Source organism: Nycticebus coucang, chromosome 6 (assembly GCF_027406575.1).
Source record: "Nycticebus coucang isolate mNycCou1 chromosome 6, mNycCou1.pri, whole genome shotgun sequence".
In the NCBI taxonomy this organism is placed as follows: Eukaryota; Metazoa; Chordata; class Mammalia; order Primates; family Lorisidae; genus Nycticebus; species Nycticebus coucang.
The window spans coordinates 3425614-3448458 of NC_069785.1; the positions used below are offsets into that span (position 1 = coordinate 3425614).

Genomic DNA, 22845 nt, shown 5'->3' on the forward strand with positions numbered 1-22845 from the left:
CTGACCTGATCCTAGCATCAACTTCAAAGTCGAAGTCTCATCCAAATATCGTCCAAATCAGACCTGTACAAAACTCAAGGCGAGGCTCGTTCTGCAGCAATCCCCTCCACCCATGAGTCTGGGAAGCCAAACAGTCATGCACTTCCACGATATGAAGGTGGAACAGGCGTGAGATGAGCATTCCTCTTCCAAAGGGGCGTGTTGGGAAAGAAAGGAGCGGCCCCCCCGAAGGGGAGACAACAGTAAACCTTATAGCTTGAAAATGATCTTGACCTCAGGCTCCACCTTCCAGACACCCTCAAGGGTACAGGTGGCCCTGACCTCACAGCTTCTCTGGAAGAAGGAAGTGCAATCCCCCTTCTTGGTTTGCAGTTACATGCCTGTGGCTCTCCCAGATTGCAGCTACATTCCAGTGGCTTGACAGTCTGGGAATGACCTGCCTTACTGCTCCATAGAAGTTGCTCTAGTGGGCCCTCTCTGCAGTGGCTCCACTCCATGGCAGTTCCCCTCTCTGGGCCACAAGGCTGTCTGGGTCCTTTGGATCCTTTGAAATCTGTGCCCCCCCAGCTTGTGTGCTGTGCACCATGGAGATGGCTCTGTGTGGATGCCTCCATGGCTCCCCACCTGTGCCTTCCAGAGGGCTGGCCTCAGCCCCACCCACTTGAGCCCCAGCTGGGATTACCAAGTAGGGCTGTGCCAGGATGTGGGGAACAGAGTCTTGGAACTGTTTTGCCCCTATGGCCCTGGCACTCTGGATCAGGTGATGGGCAGGGTAACCTCAAAGTTCTCCAAATTGCTCCCAGCGTTCCTCTCCCACTGTCTCCATGAAAAGCATATAGCTTCCATCTTCCCATGCTAGTCTCCTGGGCCTTTTCATTCTTTACAACATGGCCAGGCTGAAAAATGTCCAAATCTGTAAGGTCTGCTTCTCTTTCAATGATAAATTCCATCTTTAAATCACTTTTTTCATTTTACCAAAAACTGTCAAGAGAAGCTATCTTGTCCTTCAACATTTTGCTCTGAGATTTCTTCTGCCACATGTCCTGTGTCATCGCTCCTAAGTTCTCCCTTCCACAAAACACCAGGCATGAACACAGTCCAGCCAAGTTCTTTGCCATGTTATAAAAAGGAGGGCTTTTGGGGGTGGCACCTGTGGCTCACAGGAGTAGGGCGCTGGCCCCATGTGCCGGAGGTGGTGGGTTCGAACCTCAGCCCCGACCAAAAACTGCAAAAAAAAAAAAAAAAAAGGACTTTTCTTTTAAACATTTTATTTTATTGCAGTTTTGGCCAGGGCTGGGCTTGAACCCACCATCCCCGGTATATGGGGCCAGCACCCTACTCCTTGAACTTACAGGTGCCGCCCAAGCAGGGCTTTTCTTCCAGTTCTAGTAAGATGCTCCTTTCTGTCTGAGACCTCATCAGAATGCCTATTACTATCCATATTTCTACCAACTTCCTGATCACAACCACTCGGGTCATCTCTAAGATGACCGAAGCTTTCCCAACAAATCTTCTCTCCTCCTAAGCCCTCACCAGGATCCTCTGTAAGTCTCTGTTCATAGCGGTGCACCTCAGAACTCTCGCAGCCTTTATTCACTGCCCAGTTTAAAGACTGTTCTAGATTTTTAGGCATTTGTTATAGTAACAACCCACTTCTCATATCAATTTCTGTCTCAGTCTGTTGAAATACTACCCTCCTAAGGTGATGTATTAGGAGCTGGGACCATTGGGAGGTGATTAGATCATGAGGGTGGAGTCCCCACGAATGAAATCAGTGCCCTTAAGAAATGGTCCTTCTACCAGGTGAAGACACAGCTAGAAGCCTTCACCTATGAGTCAGAAATTGGGCTCTCACCAGACCCTGAATCTGCCAGCTCCTGACCTTGCACTCCCAGCCTCCAACCTGTGAGATAGAAACTGTTTATAAGCCACCAGTCTGTTGTTACAGCTGCCCAAACGGACCAAGGAAACATGGAAATTTTGTTACTGATTCTGAAGAGCTTCCCACTGTCTTATTATAGGAAGGAGTGCAAGTGCCATGGGGGATTTGGCTACTTCTGCTTAAACGTGGTTTTGATACATTCATAATTACTGTTTATGATTCTGGCTTGGTCTGGGTCCTACGTGCCCTGGGTTCTGCTGATCACTTTCTCTTTGAGTGTCTCCCCATCATGGCCTTGCTCTTGGTCACTGAAAGTCCTTATGTGTCTCACATGAACTCCCTGGAGACAAGGAATCTGGGTGGTCGGCTTGGGGCTGCAGTCAGGCAGGTGTATCTGGTGAGGCAGAGCCAGGGGCCTCCTTGGATCCTGAGTGGCTGGTGACTAGATGGACGGGCATCGCCACAGCCCTGGTCCAGTCAGCTGTGACAGGATCTTACCGCTGCTTGCTTGGTCTTCCACAGAAGAAGCTACAAGTTGGGCAAGGCTTTCTAACATAATTAACTCAGATTTCTTGGGAAAAGTTTTCAATTAGCAATAATCACACCTTGGCTAAACCTCCTTGGCTGCAATCCTGCGCCTGCACAGAGCTGACCTCAGGTTTCTTTCTGGGTGTGTAGAAATGCCTTTCTCTTAAATATAATTTTTTTTTCACTTAGGTTCCCAGTCTCACCTCTGCCCCTTTTCTCTTTTCTTTTGCTGAAGTTTTCTTTTGTCAAGCATGTTGGGTCTTTCATCTCCTTGGCAGGGATTATTGCCACTTTTGTTTAGCTGAGAGGAGCGCGTCACACCTCATCGAATTCTTACCACAACTTGATGAGGTAGGTGTTATTATCTGCATTTTTCAGTAAGTGAAATTTTGAGATTTTGAAAGCAGGGCAGTGACTTCCAACTCCAGCACTGCCCTGTTAACCCTCCCGCAACCCTTCCTCACCGCCGTTTCCATGCCAGTGTCAGGTCCTTCCTTGGGAGGAACCGGTGATAACTCGTGTGGCTGGGGAACTGTTTAGGTGGTACCTCGATTCTTTTATTTGCAGCTCCTGGGCATCTTCTAGAAGGTTCTACATAGCCCCATCATTTACTGGGCTGAAATTTTCACAAGCCTTTAGATGCCTTTATTTTTCATAGTCAGGGTTTGATTCTATAAGTGTGCAAAATTCAGATTCAGAATCTTTATGGAAGCCTTTACCGCCCTCTGACATGCCTGGCAAGCTGCTGGCTGCCAGCTGTCTTTGCTAAGCCTGAGCTATGGTTTGAATGTGTTCCCTCCAAAATTCATGTTGAGACTGAACCTCCTTTGTGATGGTGTTAGGAAGTGGGGCTTCTTAGGAAATGATTAAATGGCAAAGGCTCTGCCCTTGTGAATGGTTGAGTGCCTTATAAAAGGCTAGACAGGGAACTAGCCTGGGAACTAGACAGGGAACTTGGCCCTTCCTTCCCTCTGCCACGTGAGGACACAGCCTCCCCCTGCAGAGGGTGGCGCACTGAGGCTCCATCTGGGAAGCAGAGAACAGCCTTTGCTGGACACCAGTCCTGCTGGCAACTGGATCTTGGGCTTCTCAGCTTCTAGAACTGTGAGAAACAAATTTCTACTGTTTATTAATTACCTAGGCTGTGGTGTTATTATAGCAGAACAGACTGAGCTCCAGAAGTGCTGCATGACGCCGTAGCCTTGAGTAGGCTAATGTGTGTCCAGGCTCCTTTAGCAGGTGATCCTGAACCTGAGGCCATTACTATAAAAACATGGCATTAGAATGGAGCACAACGTGTGCTGGTCACTCAAAGCTCCCGGGTTCTGGGTCACTGGTGTCCCACAGGGTCGCTTAAAGGCCTGCAAGGGCTGTTGGTGCAAGGGCTACAATTCCTTCCTCTCTCTCCTGCCTAGCTGACCGCATGGAATGGTGGCACCTGGCTCAGCTCCAGCCTCACCTGACACATCTCCCCCAAATCCAACAGTCAGCTCTTCCCTAATGGAAATTAGAGAGCAGCATGTCCCAGAGAATTGGAGTCTCTTTTGAAGATTTCAGAACTTTTTTCATTCTAGAAAGAAGATGTTCAGATCATAACTTCAGGAAATAAAATGTGTAAAACCATCATTAATAAGATCAGGACCTCCCTGGGACTTAAAAGGGGGCTAAACATTTTCAGGAACTGAATTGTGGTTGTTTTTCTCGTGTGTTCTTCTCTTTTCCTACATCGTGAAGGTGGTCAAGCCCTCCAGGCATCCTTACCCCCAGAGCTTCTGCCAGCAGGTGACAAAGTAGCAGCTACCCAAAGCAGACAGGTGTCCCTGGGCGGGAGCAGGGGGAGCGAAGGCTTTGGGGGTTTAGGAGAGAACTGAAAAAGTAGCTGGTCTCCTAAATTGGGAAGGGGTTGGAGAGGTCTGCCAGTGAGCCCTGCAGGCAGTGGAGACCTGTGCCCTGATCTGTAGGCCCCAGGGAGGGGAGGTGGCGACACAGCAGAGGACAATCCTGGGGTGCCTGAAAGGACCAGAGTTCCCAACCTTGGCAAAGATTCTAATATCCACCACTGCCGCCACTGTGACCACACACACTCTAGGACTCTGGCGTGCCTCTCAATAATACCTGGCAGGCGAGAATTCTACCACTGAACCACCAATGCTAATACCTGGGACAGAATTTGTCATTAATCACCCAGAAGGGGAATTAGAGTCAGAATAAAGCTATTATATTTAAACACGATAAAGAACTTAGCAGCTTACCCATGACCCAGAAATGTCACTCCTATTGCCCAAGAGAAAAGAAAATATACATTCAGAAAAAAAGGCTTGTAAAAGAATGTGTGGAGGAGATTCGTCCTTAACAGCTTCAGACTGGAAAGAATGAAGCTTTCCCTCTGAGATGGGTGCCAGCAGCCTCATCACCCCCATCAGATGGATCCCACCCACCACTGACTTGCACCAGGGGGCTGTGTAGGATAAAAGATGAAAGGACAAAAAGATGAAAATACCATAACTCTGACAAGCACCATTACTCTTAGATTGGTTGGGATCGGACCAGAATAGGACAAGAACAAATGGGCCAAGTACCGTCATGATGAGAGTTAACGAGCTGAGTGCCGTGACAAACTGTTTTACTGACCCATTCGTTGCTAGATCTGCATCATGTTCCCTGATTGGTATCTAACTGCCCCTTATGTTACCTATTGGCTATCTGCTAAATTGCAAGGTTTGCTTCTGTAAAGGGGTCATAGTGACCCCATGATGGCTTTTTGCTTCTTTTGCCAACTTTCTTTTTGCTTCTAATTGCTAACTTTCAGCCCACCTGTTTGGCCCTTTGCCAACTTTCAGACTAGAAAAACCCCAACTTCAGGCCCCTCAATGCTCTCTCACTTCGTCTGCATCAGACTTTGCTGAGACAGCCCCGCGGTTAATAAAAGACTCCTTTTTGAAATTCTAATTTGAGTCGGTGGTCCTTATCTCGCCCCATAAAACCTCAACAGGAGAACAGATAAACTGTCACAAACTCACACAGGGGAACGTTACAGAGCAGTGTGGAGGACAGGCCACAGACGCAACATGGGAGCATGTCAGAAACGCTCGCGTGCTGAGCGGAAGCCAGGCATCAGGGCACCCGCTGTGCAGTTTCAATGACATGATACCTGAGAAAACACTGTGGTTTAGGAAAGGCCACCCTGGAACCTTTTTGGGTCCTGTAAATGTGGAACATTTTGATTGTGGGTGGTTACCTGAGTGGATAATTTTGTGTAAAATCATTGATAAACCCTTGAAACGGGTACATTTTATTTTATGCAAATCATAACATAATAAAGTTGACTTAAAAATGAAAGAACTCCTAATATATCTAGCAATGTGGATAAATTTGAGAAGTCCCCTCAAATAATATGCTGAGGCAAGAAAAGCCAGGAACAAAGAATACGTATTATGTGATTCCGTTTAGTGAAGCTCAAGAACCAGTGAAACTAATCTAAGGGCTGGAAAGGTGGACATCTTTTGCCCAGCAGGCGGGGTGAGGGCCCGTGTTCTGTGTTTGTGGGGGAGGTTATGCATGTGTTGTGTGTATTGAAACTTTATTGTACAGTTAAGATCTGCACATTTCACCATCTTTAAACTTTATGTGGCTTTATGAAAGATGCATGAAAAATAAGCAAGCTGAGCCACTGTGGCTCACACCTGTAATCCCAGCACTTTGGGAGGCTGAGGTGGGGTGAGGGATGGGGAGATAGCTTGAGCTCAGGAGTTTGAGACCAGCTTAAGCAACCCTCTCTATACTAAAAATAGAAAAATTAGCCAGGCCTGCTGGCAGGTGCCTGTACTCAGTAGGCTGAAGCAGGTGGATCACTTGAGTCCAGGAGTTTGAGGTTGCTGTGAGCTAGGCTGATGTCCCTGCACTCTAGCCTAGGGGACAGAGTAAGGCTCTGTCTCAAAAAAAAAAAAAAGACTTTTGCACACTAGGATTACTGAGTCATTTCTGTGCATTAATTCCCTTTGTAATGGTGGTGTAACAGGCACACCTAGGGCAAAGGGCAGGGTCATGGGTGACATGGACACAGACGCTGAGAAAGCACATCATGCTGGCAGCTGGAGACTGTCTGCAGGCAGCCTTAACCCAGTCTTGGAATGCATATAGTGAACAGAAAATCATCACCTCTGCCACATACAGAAACGGGAAGCCACTGAGAGTCACACACTGCTCTGGAACAGTGATTTCAGCCCTTGTACCTCTGCCATGAGAGGGTCTTAGGTATGCTGTGAAAAATTCTAAAGATCATTAATTAAATAATTTTCAAAAGAACTTCAAAGCACAGTAAGTAGATTCTTTTTTTGACTTTTTTTTTTTTTTGAGACAGTCTCACTTTGTTGCCCTCAGTAGAGTGCCATGGCGACCTTGAACTCTTGGGCTCAAGCAATCCTCTTGCCTCAGTTTTCATTTTTAGTAGAGACAGGGTCTCATTCTTGTTCAGGCTGGTCTTAAAATCCTGAGCTTAAGCAATCCAAGAACAAGCTTGGGAACAAGCACAGCGTCCCAATCTCCAGACTTGTCTGGATGCTCGGCTCAGGTTTCTGCCACCTGATGGTGGGTGGCACCTCACCCATTGCCCACCCAGGTGGCAGTGATGCTGGGCACTCAGCACCCCAACCAGGGTTGGGTGGGAGTAGGAATGCCTAAAGACATGGTGGGAACATCACAGAGAAAACCAGGGGCCAGGCACAGTGGCTCGCACCTGTAACCAGCACTCTGGGAGGCTGAGGTGGGTGGATTGCCTGAGCTCATGAGTTCGAGACCAGCCTGAGCCAGAGTGAGACCCCCGTCTCTAAAAAATAGCCAGGTGCTGGACGGCGCCTCTGGCTCAATGGGTAGGGCGCCGGCCCCAAATACTGAGGGGCCGTCAAACGCAGCCCTAGCCAAATTGCAACAAAAAAATAGCCAGGCATTGCGGTGGGCGCCTGTAGTCCCAGCTACTTGGGAGGCTGAGGCAAATGGATTGCTTAAGCCTAAGAGTTTGAGGTTGCTGTGAGCTGTGACATTATAGTACTCTACAGAGGGTGACAAAGTAAGACTTTGCCTCAAAAACAAAACAAATAAGTTTAAATAGTCACGCATGACAAATGGCTCCTGTATTAGATACAGTTCACTCATGAGCTCTGGTAATTGGTGAAGGAGGCTTTACACAGCCAGGGCTCATATGAAACAATGTTCTATCTGTCACAGAAGGGATGCTGAGAACACCTTGCTGAATGAAGTGGGGGGAATTGGTTTTTACATAACAGCAATAGCTGGGCTTGAGGCTGACAAAATGCTTCTTAGGAAGTCTCCCTACCTCAGCTGAAATATGGGTAGCCCCTTCTAAAGGGTGGGTCCCTGGGAGATGTTCATTCTGTGAGGTAAAGTGCTATTTCCCAAGTAAGGAAAAGAGACGATTCAAGTGAAGCTGGAAAAAAGCCTGTTGCCAAGGCAGAATCTCTCGGTATCTAGTGAAGAAACATCACTTCCTCAAGGTGTAGATGGGCATATTAAGGAGAAGGGGGCTGGATCTCACGGTTTGGCTCAAATTCCCTGCAAACTCTATTTCCCCCAGAGCTCAGGAAACTGTGAGCTTTTTGTCTATGGTGAGTTCTCCTGCACAGACACTGCCCAGTGCTGTGTTTTGCTGTGCTTCTGGTCTCAAAAGACTGAATAATCATCTTTGCCTCCTTTCCCTCCTCTGGGGATGCAATTAATCAAGTGCTGCTGAGCTTGTCTATCAATCACTAGCAACTATGTTCATTCCTTTCCCTCCAGCTTCCACTGCTCTAGTTCAGATTCACAGAAACTTTTGCCTGGGCCATTGCTGTGGGGCTCCTGCTCACAGTCCGACACTCCTCTAATCAGGATCATCCTGCAGAGTTGTGAAGTCTGTGCCCTGGCGAGCCAAGGTTAGCAGGGCTGACATCCTGGTGTGAGCCTCTGCCTATCTGGAGAAAGTACACGTGAGGTCTGTAAAGGTGCCGCATAATCCTGGTGGTAGAGCCCAGTACAGTTCAATACAGTAGCTACTAGCCATGAGTGGCTATTTACATTTTAATGAATTAAAATGATGTAAACTTTAATGTTCAATTCCTCAGTCATACTAGACACTGCAAGCGCTCAGTGGCCACGTGTGCTTTGCTGGCTACTATACTGGGCAGCAGAGGTCAAAATGTCCAGCATTACAGAAAATTCTGCACAGCACTGGATAGACCCTGCGTCTAAAACATTCCACACTATCTACTAGTGTGAGCAACTTTTAACGCCAATCTAAACATGTCCTTCTCTTGCTTAAACGCCTTCAACGACTTCCACTTCTATCAGCGGCAATCAGTTAACCGTAACGGGTGGTCAATTTTGCGGTTTCAACCAGCTCACAAAACAAAGCAGCAGAAAGGAATAAAAGGGCAAATACTCATGGCTCCTCAGTACAGCTGTGTGAAGTTTTTGTTTCAGCTCTATTTGTATCTGTCTCTATATTTAGATGTCTACTCTATAACTTGCTGTCTATATTATGTTCCACGGGGTTACAATGAAAAAGGGTTTCTAATGGTGCGTGAACAAGAAAACTGGAAAAGCTTAGGTTTATGGAATACTCTCCTTAACTAAGTATACAAGGCCTCTATGATCTGACCCCTTGCCAGCCCCTTTCTATCGCTCAACTCTGGTTTCTCCTAAGACAAGCCCTCTTCGTTTTCTTCGTTTCTTTGGACTGCAGGTTCTAACTTCTCACGTCAGGCTCACAGGCCAGCCTGCAGGAGCCCCCACCGCCCGAGGGCCGGCCCCGCCGACCTCCCAGCACCCAGGACGTCTGCAGGGTTGGGCTCCGTAATCGCCGACTTAGGTGTCCGTTCCCGCACCGTCTCTCAGTGCAAGCACTATCTTATTTATCTTTGTATCTGAAGGGAGAAGAGTAATGTTTGGAACACATTAGACACTCTTTCAATAAATACAGTGTTTGTGCAAGGAATAAACGCGGTTAGGAAAGAAAAATAAATCTCTCACTCACGCGGACCACGTAAATATAACGCACAGAGCAGCCATCAGAGGGCGCAGCGGCTGGTGCGCAGGCGCACTGGGAGGGCGGGCGCCGGCGCGGCGGGGCTGGTGCACAGGCGCGCTGGGAGGGCGGGAGCCACGGCGGAGGGGACAGTGCGCAGGCGCTCTGGGAGGGCGGGAGCCGCGGCGGAGGGGACAGTGCGCAGGCGCGCTGCAGGACTATCGCAGCGGCAGCCGCGGCGGAGGCGGCGGTCGCGGCTGTGGCCGGGGGAAGTGAATGGTTTTACCCAGAGGGCCGTGCGCCGCCTTTCTCCGCTGGCACCGGCGCTGCTCCCTGCTCCTCCCCGGCCATGGCGTTCACGTTCGCGGCCTTCTGCTACATGCTGGCGCTGCTGCTCACCGCCGCGCTCATCTTCTTCGCCATCTGGCACGTGAGTAGCCGGGGCCGGGGAGAAGAGGGCGAGGCGGCGGCGCAGCCTGTTCTCGCCCCGGGCCCGTGGTCGGGGCCGTCACGGCCCCCGGAGGTCTGCGCGTCGGGCCCCGGGGCCGCGGACCCGCCCTCGGGGCCCCGGAAGCGGGCGTGCGGCCGCCCGGCAGGCCCCGCGGTCTCGGCCCAGCCCGCGAGCTCCGCTCTTCCCGCCCAGCCGGGCGGGGAGGCCGCGGCCCGGGAGGCTGTCAGGGGCGGCCGAGCCGTTACGCGCGCTCGGCGTGCAGGAAGTTTCCCGAAATGTTATTATTTAACTCCGATTGCTTTTCTTGTAGGGTTTCCGCATGAGTACGGCCAGAATGAGATAATTGTAACCTACTTTGCGTGAATTTCCAACTCCACTTTCCAGCACTCGATGAGTGCTTTTTAAATGAAATCACCTTTTTTTTTTTTTTTTTTTTTGCTTCTTGTGTCCTGGTGAACTTTGATGCATATTGGATTGATTACTTAGTTGACAGCATCTCCGACCTAAATCATATTTTGACCGCAGGAGTTTATCAACTGACAGTCTTCCAAGTCACTCCTATAATCAGGCTAGCTTGCTTAGGAAGGGAGTTTTGATTGTTGAAATTCTCTGAAACCTTATAGGCTTCTCTAGGGCGATATTTCGCTGTTGTAGGATAGAAGCACATACTGGTTCTTTAAGGAACAAGTTGAAAGTTCCCTGTGATAGAGTTCTACAGGAGATTTTTAAGGATTTCTATTTTTCTGGCACAAAATTAGAAGCATCGAGAGCCCTCTGGAAATCAACATTCATTGAAAATTTATGTCGTTATTTTCTTCTTTCTTTCGAGCATCCCCTGCAGTATTGGTCTTAATTTGCATCGACATGTTGGCTCTGTAGTAAATTTTAAGTCCAGTTTCAGCACACCGGTAACAAGGATTTGTTACAATCTATGTGGAGGGAGGCCGAGTGATTAAATAGCAGCAATGTCTTGTGCAAAAAACCTCAAAGGAGGGATATCACAAATCCATTCCCTTTTGCTAAACATGGTGATTATATTTGTAATTATTTTAGAACCTGACTGCTGTGTAGTGGAGAATGCTTACGTAGGCTGTTAACTATGTCAGGAATAACTGCTGCCTCAAGGTGCTTGTCATTTGGAACCGATAACTTGAACAGCATCGCAGCTTCTTTGGTAGAACAGTAATAAGTAAGATTGGGGATGCAAACTAGCCCTGCCTTAGCTTCTTGTGAAGCTAAAATGTTTGGTTCCCTTTCATCTGCAGATGTGGGTTTAAAGTCACTTTCTGCGTGATGGGTATGCTTTTTCTGGGATAACGGGATTCCTTTCTTTCTTTCTTTTTTTTTTTTTTTGAGACACAGTCTCACTTTGTTGCCCTTGGTAGAGGGCTGTGGCATTACACTGCACAGCAACTTTTCTCATATTATTGGGCTCCAGTGATTCACTGCCCCTGGCCTCCCAAGTAGCTGGGACTACAGGCACCCGACCAGTGCCCTGCTTTTTTTTTTGAGACGGATTCTCTTGCTCAGGCTGTTCTCGAACTCTTGAGCTCAGGCAGTCCACCCGCCTTGGCCTCCCAGAGTCCAAGGATTCCAGGCGTGAGCCATGCGCCCGGCCTGATACCGGGGATTCTTAAAGAGGGATGGCCTTTTCCACATTTTTACATTTTGAACCAGGTTCTGCTTGGCTTAATGAAAATCTGACTTTTAAAAAGTGGGTAATTTATCTCAGGTTTGAAATAAGTATGTGTCTGGGTGAAGTAGATAATTTTAAGTCCTGTTAAAATTTTTTTGTACCACAGTAACGGGAGAGTGCTTATGCTCAGGGATTTCCCAGTTCAGAGACTACCGTATCCTTTTGGAAACAATTCTAAATAAATATATAATTTCAATTTTTCTCTTTCTCACATAACCTTAAATTTATTTTCTTAGGTAGTTTAAATATATTTTAGAAGACTTGAAATGTCAAGTATAAATTCCAAAAAGCCTCTTTACATTAATCATTGTATTAGAGGACTTTTTTATGCTGATGGTTACATCTGTCATTTTATCCTAATTTATGTGATTGTTCTATGGAGAATAGAGTTGAGGGCATAGATATGTGAAAGTTAAACCTGCAGAAGTCTTCCTTAATTAAAGGTGTGTATCAAATTTGAAGATATCCTGAATTGTGTACATTGGCATCTTTTGGAATTTATCTGTTTTACTGTTTTGACACGTGTATGGAAAGTTTTGTGAACATCTTTATTCAGCCACACAACTGTAAAAGTTTTGAAAACCGTTAGTTCCAGAGTCTCAGGAGAGTCTTGAGAACTCTATAGCATTCAAACAGAAACCCATTCAGCAGTCTCAACCACAAGATTCCTTGAAGTCACCTGAGGAAAATGTCCAGTTAAAGTTATTTTAAAGATATGTTTTATTCTGGGTTATTAAAAAGGTTCTTATTGGAGACAAGTAATTGATTTGTGGTTATGGTCCTTGTCTTGAGCTTTGGTACTGAAATGCATTGTGAAATGGGACGTGGCAGCTAGTTGAGGTCCCTGCCTAATGACTGACATCTGTTAGTAATCAGAAGTCAGTATCTTCTAGTGCACATTTATATTTTGAACATTTACATGTATTAGGGTCATTAGTGAAGGAAAATCCCTTTTTTTAATCCCCAGTGTTATTTTTTTCACTCTTAATATGTTCAGTATTTATTTTTCCTTAAATATGTTCAGTATTTATTAAACACTTAAGCATACACCAGGCAATATTTTATATTTTAGGCCCTGGAATGTAGCCCTTTTGGAGATTGTGTTTTAATGTTTAATTATTTTCCTTTTAGTCCTCTTTGGTTAGAGATTTTTTATTAGGGCAGGTTGGTGAATTTTATGAAATTCTGTAAGTTAAAATTTTACAAAACTAATAACTTGTAAGAGGGAAATAAAAGGCATATGAAGAGCTAAGAGCGTAAGTGCTGATCAGTGATAGTGTCAAGCAGTACTGTCTCACATAGGAAGATACTTTTGTAATCCACCAGGGGAAGGGTGTGTGTCCCTTGGGTGACCAGTGGCTAACTAAAATGGGCCCCCCATACACCTGGTGCCCTAGGCGTCTTTCTTTCACACCTAAGTTAATGCCACAAAGTGGTGCATTGTCCCTATTTTGACTCTTAGTACATTTTGGTTTTTAAGTTATGTGTTTTAGCAATCTTTGAGGTTAAAGCCAGAGCATAGACGGAAGCAGCCTTAGGAATGTATGTGTTAATGCACGAATGGGGACACAGTGAATGGGGACCTGGAGGTCACCGCTAGTGCCCCCCGAGCACCGTGCCAAGGGAGGGACTTGCACAGATACATAAAAATGCTCCTTCTCCCACAGGTGTGTGGTCACTGACAAACCTGCAGGTAGATGTTGCTCCACTGCGAGAAATGCCAAATTGGGGGCATCATAAAACCTGGTGCTGTGTGTGGATGCAGACAGGGATGTAATTATTTCTGCCTAAAGGAGTCAGAAAAACCTGCAGGAAGGAGTTAACATAGGAAGAAGGCTTTTTTAGGACAAAGAGGGGTTTGGATAAATAGTTGTGTAGGTGGGGAAAGATCATTTCAAGTAGAGAAAAGAACTTTTGAGGAAATTGAAAATTAAAGGTGCTTATCACAGTGTTATCAGATCATTTTAGTGATAATGACATAAATGTATTTTCAGTTCTTTAAATCTGATTCTGTCTCTTGTTTTTAGCATATATGGAATTTACTGTAAATTGGTACTTGTGATGTTGGTACACTTTTGCTTTTGTTTTATTAACTCTTTTCAACGATTATTTGATGATAGGCCAGGTTTATTGCTACTTTTTTATTAGAGTGTTTCTGACTGTTTTACTTTTGTTTTAGATTATAGCATTTGATGAGCTGAAGACTGATTACAAGAATCCCATAGACCAGTGTAATACCCTGAATCCCGTAAGTTGTAATATGGAGTTTAGATTTGAGAAAATGTATTTGTTTTTAAATTAATGTAATTTGAAAACGGCCCCCCATTCTCAGTAGCATGATATATCTGTACTTTGTGAAGTAGGCAGAATTAAAAAAATATTCTTTTTCCTGTCATGCTTGACTGTTCTGACTATTATTAATCTGCTGGTGATCTTGTCAGCTGTCATACTAACATTCTTCCAATCTGCTTTTTACATTGTCGGCCAAAGACAGTTGAAAAGGTCAAAAAGATTAAAAGAGTCAAAATTGCATTGAAGGTGTGTACTGCTTTTTAGTTTCACGTTTTACGCTGTGTCCATCTCACGGGGAGGGTCAGGACATTTGCTGTTTGTGATGTTTTATTCACTGTGCTCGTTCATATGCCTGTTGAGGTTTATGATTTCATGAAATTTCACATTTTATGCTAATGTTTGCTTGCTGGCCCAGTCAAGTAGGGAAAGCTGTTAAATGCTTTTGCGTTTTTTTTCTCATTGTTATAGCCATAGGCACTTCTGTATTAAATTATTTGGTGCGTGTTTGAAAATTGGTTAACATGAAATGACTTCACTACATGGTGTGATTCTTCTCTGGTTGTGGCTCACCGTGAGGTCTATGCTAGTGAACTCTGAACTCAGTGTGGCTTATCTTCTAGGCCAAGTTTTATCTGTGGTTACGTGTATTCTGGAACATACTAATTCATTCTTTCAACTGGTGTATTATTCAGCCCTGTTAAGGTTTTAGCCTTTTAGTTCTGTTCCCGGGGTCTGAGACCTTGCCTCAGTGCTGTCCTTTGGATTTGTGGAGTCAGAGTTTTGTGGGCACCGATCCATTGATAACAGATGTCTACAGTTGTTTCCAGTGTGTGTCCACTTTAAGTTCCTGAAGTTCTGAGCTGTCCTGGCTTTGAGGATAATGTGGCCGCCTGGTACTCAGGGGTTTTACTTCTATTTGTGACTCATTTTGGAAGATCCTCCTTTTGCCTGATTGGGCAGAAACTAACAGATTGTCAGAAAGCAGTGAGTGTGTCTTCAAGAAATAAAATAAATCACTTCATGAAGGTGAGGATTTGTGTAGATTTTAGTTGCCTGCAACTCTAATGCACAAGTGTGCCTGAATATTTTATTTGGAAAAGCATCTATAAAGTCAGTGTGCTGCTTGGCAACTTTCTCAGGTGAGTGTGAGTGACGGGGGACGGATTGTGGGGGGGCGTGTCTTAGAGAACCTTGTGGTCAGACTTGATGCAGGCTCCGTCACAAGCATCGACTCACTCGCTGTTGCTCTGCTTTTTCGGAATAAGATGTGAAAAGATGGATTTGCCTTCTTGTTGGAGCTTAATATAATAAGAGTGCATTGTGAAACATCTTAATTTAAGTAGTTGAAATTGTTACCAAGAAATGAAGAAACTGAGATTTTCTCTTCGACAGCTGCTTATCAATAGCATTCTCTGCTTTGTGGCTTTCTGTACTTTAAATAACCAAGTGAGTGGGCTGAGGACTTACTTGCCTGGGGGCGGGCTCTGTGCTAAGTGCTTTGCTTGTGTTTGTTTGCCGACTTCTCCTGGCAGTTCTAATTCCTATGTTATTCTCATGAATGGGGAGTAGACTGGCGCTTTGCCCAGGGTTATGTAGGTAAAGGAGAGCCAGAATTTGGACTCAGCCTGATTTTTGAAGCTCAAACTCTTATAAAAGTTTCCTAATTTACCATAAGTTTAAGAAGGATTAATTTCATTTTAACATACTGTGGATTCCTGGCTTTTCTTGATGGAAAGAAATTCTCACTGAGGAAAGACGTGCTTGGGACGTCCTGATGCTGCCATGGGCCTGTAGCAGAGGCAGGGTGCCAATCATGGCTGAACAGCAGTGCATCTGACAGTTTTCCCTATTTAAATTTGTTTTGACAGTTCTGCCAAAGTATGGGGGAGGATAGATACCATTATTCTTTAAATTGTGAGCTTTAACAATAGAATATTACATTTTGCATGTTTAAGTACCATCATTTCAGTCATATTTGCATGAGGTATTCTTTCTGGATTCTAGTCTTTGTGTGAACCTTGGTTCCTAAATGGAATAATTTTTGTCACTTAATGGGAAATTTCATCATTAAAGAATGATCAGAGAAGACTGATTTTTATCAGAGATATGTAGTAAATGCTTTGGACTTGTTTGGGGAGATGGAAGAGAGTGTCACACTTGTTTCATAGGAGACCTGGTGGAGTTGCAGGTGTCGTCTTTGATTAATGCTTTTGGTAAAGTGTGTTGTTTCAGAGCAGAGGGGATCATGCTCCTTAGACCTTGTCGCTGTAGGAAGAAACCTGGCATGAGGATTTGTTAGCTGTGAGTTGGCTTTAGGTGGCTAAAGTCAGCTTATTACATTTTAACGAAAAATCCTGTAATTTAAACTAGTATTATGAAAGCAACTCGAGGGGAACTCCTGATGAAATGTACATGTTTCTTGGTTTGTTCTGGTTATACATGTAGTTGTTGCGTTCCAGAGATGTCCTGTGGCCCTTTTCTTTTTTAGGGAACTTTGATCCTAAATAGATGTTGGCTTAAAGGTTTATGTTATTTACAAGTTTATATGCATATGCAGAATTTCTCTTTAGTTATTATTGTTTAACTTTAATAGATACCTGGTTAGTGGTGTAGATGAATTGGCTTTACAAGGTTTCATTTATAGTAGTGTTCACTGGCCAGGTGTGGTGCTCACGCCTGGAATCCCAGCTCTTAGGGGAGGCCAAGGAAGCCCTCAGCTTCGTCACTTGAGCTCAGAAGTTGCGGACCAGCCTGAGCAAGAGCAAGACGCCATCGCTACTAAAAATAGGAAAATTAGGGCATTGTGCAGGGCATCTTCTAATCTCACCTACTTGGGAGGGTGAAGCTAGAGGATTGCTTGAACCGAGGCATTTGAAATTGCTGTGAGCTATGACACCACGGCCCACTACCCAGGGTGACAGAGTGAGACTCTGTGTCAAAAAAAAAGAAAAAGTATTCATTAAAAAGTTGCCTCTACAGCTTTAAATTGGAAAGTGTAATTTGGTAGTATAATTATATTATTTCTACAGCCATGGTTCCCCTCAGGAATGATGTAATGATGTTGAGTATTCAAAGGATTTTAATTTGGTGTGAAGTAAACAGTTAGGAAACTGGCTGCTGGCTGTGACTTAAAGGAGATTCTTTGGTTGGAACTTGGCAATGGAAAGTTTTGATATTCTTATTTAACAAAATATTAGGCTGAAGTCTTTAAGACGAGAAAGGAAATTTGAAATACAACATTAACTCCTAGTCATTTTATAAGAAAGCATTGTGCTCGAATTACTTTTTCACTTAATACTATTGACGTCTGTTGCCAAAGGTTTGTTTCTGGTCTGCTGTGTCTGTGGTGTTTTCTTGGCAAGTAGTTGTAAAGAAGCAGGAGGCCCCCGTTTGAGAGTGAGAAGGAAGACCCTGAGAATTCTAACTCTCACCCCTCCTACGTTGCAGAAAGCAAATCTTTTGTGTTTGTGCATACTAGCGTTCTTCCTCCTTGACTGTGGTGAGGTTACTGGCTGATTGGCTTTTTCCATTGAAAGCTGACTTCTGTGGTATGTGGTGTGATTGGCTGTGTATTGTGTATGTAGCATTCCTAGTTTTCTGTTAAAGGCTTAAAATACTAACGTGTCAACTCTAAAGGGGAGTTTTTGTTTTTGTGGGGTTTTTAAATATGTTGCATGTGATCAGATACCTCATTTTCGTATTTTTATCATTGTTCAGTGGTGGAAAGAAAAGGTATTCCAGTTGACTAGCAAATAACTGAACAATCTGGGTGGTAACTTTGTATAATTTAACTTCTTGCTTTAAAAATTTGAATTTTAAATTTTAAGTCATTTACCTTACTACTTTAGTGCAAGCTGTATCTTTTGGTCAATATGCTTGTAATCCTGCTTTTAGTAAAAATCTAAATATGGCAATAACATCAGTCATGTCTTTCATTTCTGATTCTAAGAAAACAGTGATGTTTTATTATGGAAGCTTGGTTGCCACCTGCTTTCTGGTTAGCTGCTGACTTGATGCCAAGGCCTTCTGCTCACGGGCTTGTCTCCTTGCAGCTGGTGCTCCCCGAGTACCTCATCCACGCCTTCTTCTGCGTCATGTTCCTCTGTGCAGCAGAGTGGCTCACACTGGCTCTCAATGTGCCCCTCTTGGCATATCATATCTGGAGGTAACATTTAGATATACTTTTAATCTTTTTCCTAATCCAATTTTAATGACACCGTGGTTGATAGGATTATTTTATGTGTATGCGCTAGTCATCTAAACGAAAACTGAAAATTAGTTGGGATTTATTTAAAAATCGAGTAGATGAACAAAAACCTGTTTAATACCTTACTTGGTTACTTTTTTAAGGACTTTTTTAAAAAATGAGGTATAACTTACCTACAGTAATGTGCACAAGTCTGAAGTACACAGCTCAGTGAATTTTTACGTGTGTATACACCTGGGAAATCACTGCCCAGATGCAGGTGCACAGCAGCACCAGTCTCCAGAAGGCTCCCTGGTGTCCCATCCTAGTCAGCTGCACCTCCTGAGGCCCCTAACCCCTGCCAGCTTAGGGTGGTTATTCCTGTGTTGGAGCCTCCCAGAAATCAGAGTGTACAGTGTGTGTGAGACTCCGTTCTCTGTGCTGCCTTTATGGCTTAACCTAACTTTGGTTATGTATAAAAGATAATCATATTCTGTAACCTGTTTTGTTTTAAATAGATGTCAAATCTTATTGCCTTCAATGTTAGGAAATGTGTACTGAAGAAGTATTGAGTAAAGTGGTATCACATCTGTAAAGGATTCTGTGAGTGATTCAGGAGGAAGGTAGTCAGGTGATGGGACGGAGGAGCAGAGGGCGGAGCAGGTGGGGTAGTTGAGCACCTTTGGAACACACAGGCAAAACATTCCTGTGTCTTTTCTGTAAATTTAACATTATGTCAGGATAAAAACTTAAAAGGAAAACCCTTAAAAAAAATACTTATTTTCTTTTTACAGTTTTGCCTGTTTTTCTTGGCTTTCTGAAAGTGTGGAGACCAAAATAACTTTGTTTAGCATCCTTCTTGTCCTGTCCAGCTCATTAGATGTCTGGTTTTAAAATTAAGGTGATGAAATGAAAGAATTCTACCTATAAGTAAACGTATACTTCCCTACATGGATCGCCTCTCATTGTAACACATAACTTGAGGAAAAACTGTTCTCTGTCCTGAAGATTTGCTGCCCTTTCCCGGTGGCTGACGGCCTGTGTCTTCTTGCAGGTATATGAGTAGACCAGTGATGAGCGGACCCGGGCTCTATGACCCCACCACCATCATGAATGCGGACATTCTAGCATATTGTCAGAAAGAAGGATGGTGCAAATTAGCTTTTTATCTTCTAGCATTTTTTTACTACCTATACGGGTAAGTTAAACATTTAACTGAAAATATGATTTGATTTTGTTGCCTTAGAAGTTTGCAGGCATTATGGATTATAATCCATTTGAAGAGTAGCTCTTCGCCTCAGGTGACGATAGCTGTAGTGGCAGAGTGGCACACGTCAGCGTGACACACGGCGCTTGTCAAGGCAGCACCCTGGCCTGCAGTCAGGCAGAGAGTCTGGGCAGGGGAGCTGCTTCCTGTTTTCAGACACATCGGGTCTGTAAAGGACAGTGGTTACTCTGCACAGCAAAGTGGCAGCATTGAGAAGATAGGTTTATGTGAGTTTATAAAGCCTCTGCTTGTCTTCACTGACTTTCCAGAGATTGTATGTAATTTTTTCCTTGTCATACACCATGTGCTTTGCTTGTTATTTTCTGGTTTGCTTGATCTGAATGGGGTGAATACAAGAAACAGTTCTACCTATGGGGTGGGGACAGTTACTGACTGATTTTTCTTCTTTTATACTGTGATGGACTCATATCATTATTCCTCTTGGTCGGGGTTTCTCAATGCTGAGGCTGTCGGCAGTTCTGGGCTGGATGGTTCCTTTTGGTGGGAGGCCGTCCTACACGTTGTAGGCTGTTGAGCAGCGTTGTCCCTGGCCTTTAGCCATGAGATGCCAGCAGCACCCTCCTACCTGTGTCCTGACAGCCACAAATGTTTCCAGAGATTGCCAGATGCTCCTGTGGGGCGGAGCTGCCCTGCTGAGAGCCGCTGTCCAAGTGCTGCAGGTGCCATAGACAGCTGCACACGCAGGCTCCCAAAGGCCACTGTCAGGTGTGGGATTATAGCTTTTCTTTAAGCTGCATAAACGTTCTTTTCTCATCTGTTTCTGATAGGTCAACTAGAGAGGGCTTTCCACCTGATTTTCTTTCTTCTTTTCTTTTCTTTTTTTTTTTTTTTTTTTTTTTTTTGAGACAGTCTCACTTTGTCGCCCTTGGTAGAGTGCTGTGGTGTCACAGCTAATAACAACAACAGACTCTTGGGCTCAAGTGATTCTCTTGCCCCAGCCTCCCAAGTAGCTGGGACTACAGGCGCCCGCCACAAAGCCTGGCTGTTTTTAGGGACGAGGTCTCCCTGTGAGCTCAGGCAATCCGCCCACCTCAGTCTCCCAGAGTGCTAGGATTATAGGCATGCGCCACTGCCCAGCCTCCACCTGATTTTCAAAAATAGAAAAATAATAGCTGTATAAGATGATTTTTTTTGAGATAAGAGTCTTACTCTGTCCCCCTGGGTAGAGTGTTGTGGCATCAGAGCTCACAGCAACCTCAAACTCCTGGGCTCAAGTGATCTTTCTGTCTCAGCTTCCCAAATAGTAGAGACTACTTGTGCCCACCATGATGCCCAGCTATTTTTTTTATTTTTCCTATTTATAATAGAGACAGGTCTCGCTCTTGCTCAGGCTGGTTGCTAACTCTTGAGCTCAAGTGATCCTTCTGCCTCGGCCTCCCAGAGTGCTAGGATTATAGGCCAGAGCCATCATGCCAGGCCTAAGGTGAAATTGTTGAAATAATTAAGCTAACATTCCCTGTGCTGTTTGTCACTTGCAAACTTCTCCTTCCATTGTATACGTTGCCATTGTAGGAAAGTGTCAGACTGAGATTTAGGCCGGGGCTCCTCACGCTCTGAGGCTGTGCCTGGCGGTACATGTCCCTCAGTGAATCTGCCCGCGTTGCTCACAGGCGAAGCCGGGGTAGCGAGTCCTGAAGAGTGAACTTCTATGTGCCATTTCAATGGCCTATTGATTTTAATTTTTAAAGTTTTTATAACAAATGTCTGGACTAGTGCTGGCATATAGTAGCACATAAGACATTTGTTGAAAGAAAGAAATGAAATGAATGAGTAAATGATGAAGTTGGAGAAGTGCATTGTGAAAAATTGTTCAGGATATGATGGCACTAGGACACTTGCTGTGTTGTAAATTGTCAGCTGTGCCCGATGCTTTAAATCACGTCCCTGTGCCATCACACTGTAGGTAGAATGGCCCATGGCAGTTCTTAGGCCTGAATCAGATGGTTATTGCCTTTTATTTTGCTGGTCTGTCCCCTTTCCTTTTTAAACCCTGCTGTTATTGCTTAGAGCCTTTCTCTAATGGGAAAGATCCTCAATTGATCAGTTCCTTCTATCAAATGGGAGTAAATACAGCATTTGCCCTCTAGGATGGCTTGTAGGATGAGGCGAGTTAATGTATGTAAGAGCCCTCGCAGGACTTGGCATCAGACGAGCCCTCTGGAGACGCTCATGCCTGTTACAGATGTGGCTCTAGGGCAGGGTTGCTCTCTGAGCTCCACCCTCCATTAAGCTTTCAGTTGTGCTATTCTATTTGCTAAAACTGGAAAGGAAATAGGGGACATCTACAGCACATGCACCAGCCAAGTCCTGTGTTGGGCTAAGGTCTGTAAGTGCAAATTAAAATCATTGTGAACTTGTCTGTATTTTCTGTGATATAAGTTTTGCTCTGTAAAGCAGACTTAACTTTTCCGCATTCTTGGGTTAGCTTTTATAATTAGGAATGTCTGAATTAACATTTTTTTTTCTTTTTTCAGCATGATCTATGTTTTGGTGAGCTCTTAGAACAACACACGGAAGAATCGGTCCAGTTAAGTGCATGCAAAAAGCCACCAGTTGAAGGGTTCTATCCAGCAAGATCCTGTTTCCAAGAGTAGCCTATGGAATCTGATCAGTTACTTTAAAAAAAATGACTCCTTATTTTTTAAATGTTTCCACATTTTTTGCTTGTGGAAAGACTGTTTTCATATGTTATACTCGGATAAAGAATTTAAGTGGAATTACGTATAAATTAATATGAAGTGATTACCTCCAGAATTGGCAGGTTTGAACTTGCACTCCTTAAGGAACAGCCCCAACCCTCTGGATGACTGCGCTGATCACTGACCTAGTCCATTGGAAGCTCTGGTTCATAGGAACTTGCAGGGCTCGTTTTGGTTTTATTGAAACACATCTAGTTACAAATCAGCTGTATGTATCAGGTGCTATGATGAGCTGGAATATGTATCTGAGGTGGGAAACGTCTCGGGTTTCCCCAGCTATCATGGAGATGATCATATATGGGCACGTTTACAAGAATAAGAGTGGGATTTTTTTCCCTTTGACTTGAACATTATCCCTGTATATTGCATGAATGAGAGATTTCCTGTATTTCCACCAGAGTAACAAATATACTTGCTTTAATTCTTAAGCATAAATGAACATGATATAAAAATATGCTGAATTACTTGTGAAGAATGCATTTAAAGCTATTTTGAATGTATTTTTATTTGTAAGACATTGCTTATTAAGAACTTTGTTATTATGCTTACTGTTCTAATCTGGTGGTAAAGGTATTCTTAAGAATTTGCAAGTACTTTAGATTTTAAAAACAGAAAATTGTATAACCATCCCGCTGTTCCTTTAGTGCAATACAATAAAACTCTGAAATTAAGATTCACTTTCAGTCCATTGTTTTAGAGATTACAAGTAGCTATTTCTTAAACTGGCTTAATCCATAATAAAGACATAGTACTGTCATTTTTTAAAAAAGAGTATTAAGTTGTGGTTTTTCTTAAAAAATACCAT

General features: G+C 44.2%; 1 protein-coding gene and 1 non-coding gene across 2 annotated transcripts; one reads left to right on the forward strand and one right to left on the reverse strand.

Moving 5' to 3' along the window:
* Positions 1 to 2395: 2395 nt before the first annotated feature.
* LOC128589292 (U4 spliceosomal RNA) lies at positions 2396 to 2532 on the reverse strand. The gene has a single exon (XR_008380889.1). It is a non-coding gene; the product is annotated as a U4 spliceosomal RNA (small nuclear RNA).
* Positions 2533 to 9632: 7100 nt separating this feature from the next.
* Positions 9633 to 22717, forward strand: CNIH1 (cornichon family AMPA receptor auxiliary protein 1). Its single transcript, XM_053593484.1, has 5 exons — positions 9633 to 9858; positions 13755 to 13823; positions 17920 to 18032; positions 19108 to 19251; positions 21816 to 22717. Exons 1-5 carry the CDS (start codon positions 9778 to 9780, stop codon positions 21841 to 21843), a joined length of 435 nt encoding a protein of 144 aa, XP_053449459.1. The 5' UTR covers positions 9633 to 9777; the 3' UTR covers positions 21844 to 22717.
* The last annotated feature ends 128 nt before the right edge of the window (positions 22718 to 22845 follow it).